Below are 626 nucleotides of genomic sequence, written 5' to 3'. Positions count from 1 at the left end.
TAGCTTATCAGCATATTATTTTTAATCAACTTATCAGTAGCTGCCCCAAACAGACCCTAAGTTAAACTCCTCATTTTTTATCATATTTACTTCTAAAACCTTTTTAAGCCTGAAAATAAATAAATAATTAATTACCTGAAAGAGCAACGAGGTCGGCGGTGGTGAGGCCGCGCTGCGCAAAGTTCTGCTGCAATTGGGTGAAGTTGAAGGTAGGGCTTGGCAGCTGATTTGTCTCATTTGCACTTGAAATTCTTCCATCATTTCTGCCCGTTGGAACTGTCCAATTTGGACCCCCAGACTGCACTTTTTGGTTATTTGCATTGCAAATCATATTACACATCAAATCAATATTAATATTTAGGGGCATTTACATATATACCAGTAATTAGGGCTGTCATAAAAGCTCACTGTGAGCTGTTCGGTTCGTCGATGAGTTCGTGTTCGATTCGTTCGATAAACAAACAAGACGAAAATGAATATTTTTTTTTATTCGGTTAGTTAAATGAATCAAACACGAACGGTGATGCATTCGTTAGTGTTTAAATCATTACTGTTCAAAATATAAAATAGTTTAAAATAATTATATATAAAAAATTTATGATATTTTAAAAAATTAAATTTTATAA

The 626-nt window shown here is 33.4% G+C and overlaps 1 protein-coding gene across 1 annotated transcript in view; it reads right to left on the bottom strand.

The window, feature by feature from the left end:
• Window positions 1-626, bottom strand: part of LOC110028145 (peroxidase 64) — a 4,322-nt gene that overhangs the window by 1,906 nt on the left and 1,790 nt on the right. Inside the window, exon 3 of the mRNA XM_020729885.1 lies at window positions 136-298. Within this exon, the coding sequence (XP_020585544.1) occupies window positions 136-298 (163 nt within the window). The remainder of the gene's footprint in view (window positions 1-135; window positions 299-626) is intronic.

The sequence above is a fragment of the Phalaenopsis equestris genome, unplaced genomic scaffold (genome assembly GCF_001263595.1).
Source record: "Phalaenopsis equestris unplaced genomic scaffold, ASM126359v1 Scaffold000491, whole genome shotgun sequence".
NCBI lineage: Eukaryota > Viridiplantae > Streptophyta > Magnoliopsida > Asparagales > Orchidaceae > Phalaenopsis > Phalaenopsis equestris.
This window is presented reverse-complemented; position numbering and strand designations above follow the sequence as displayed.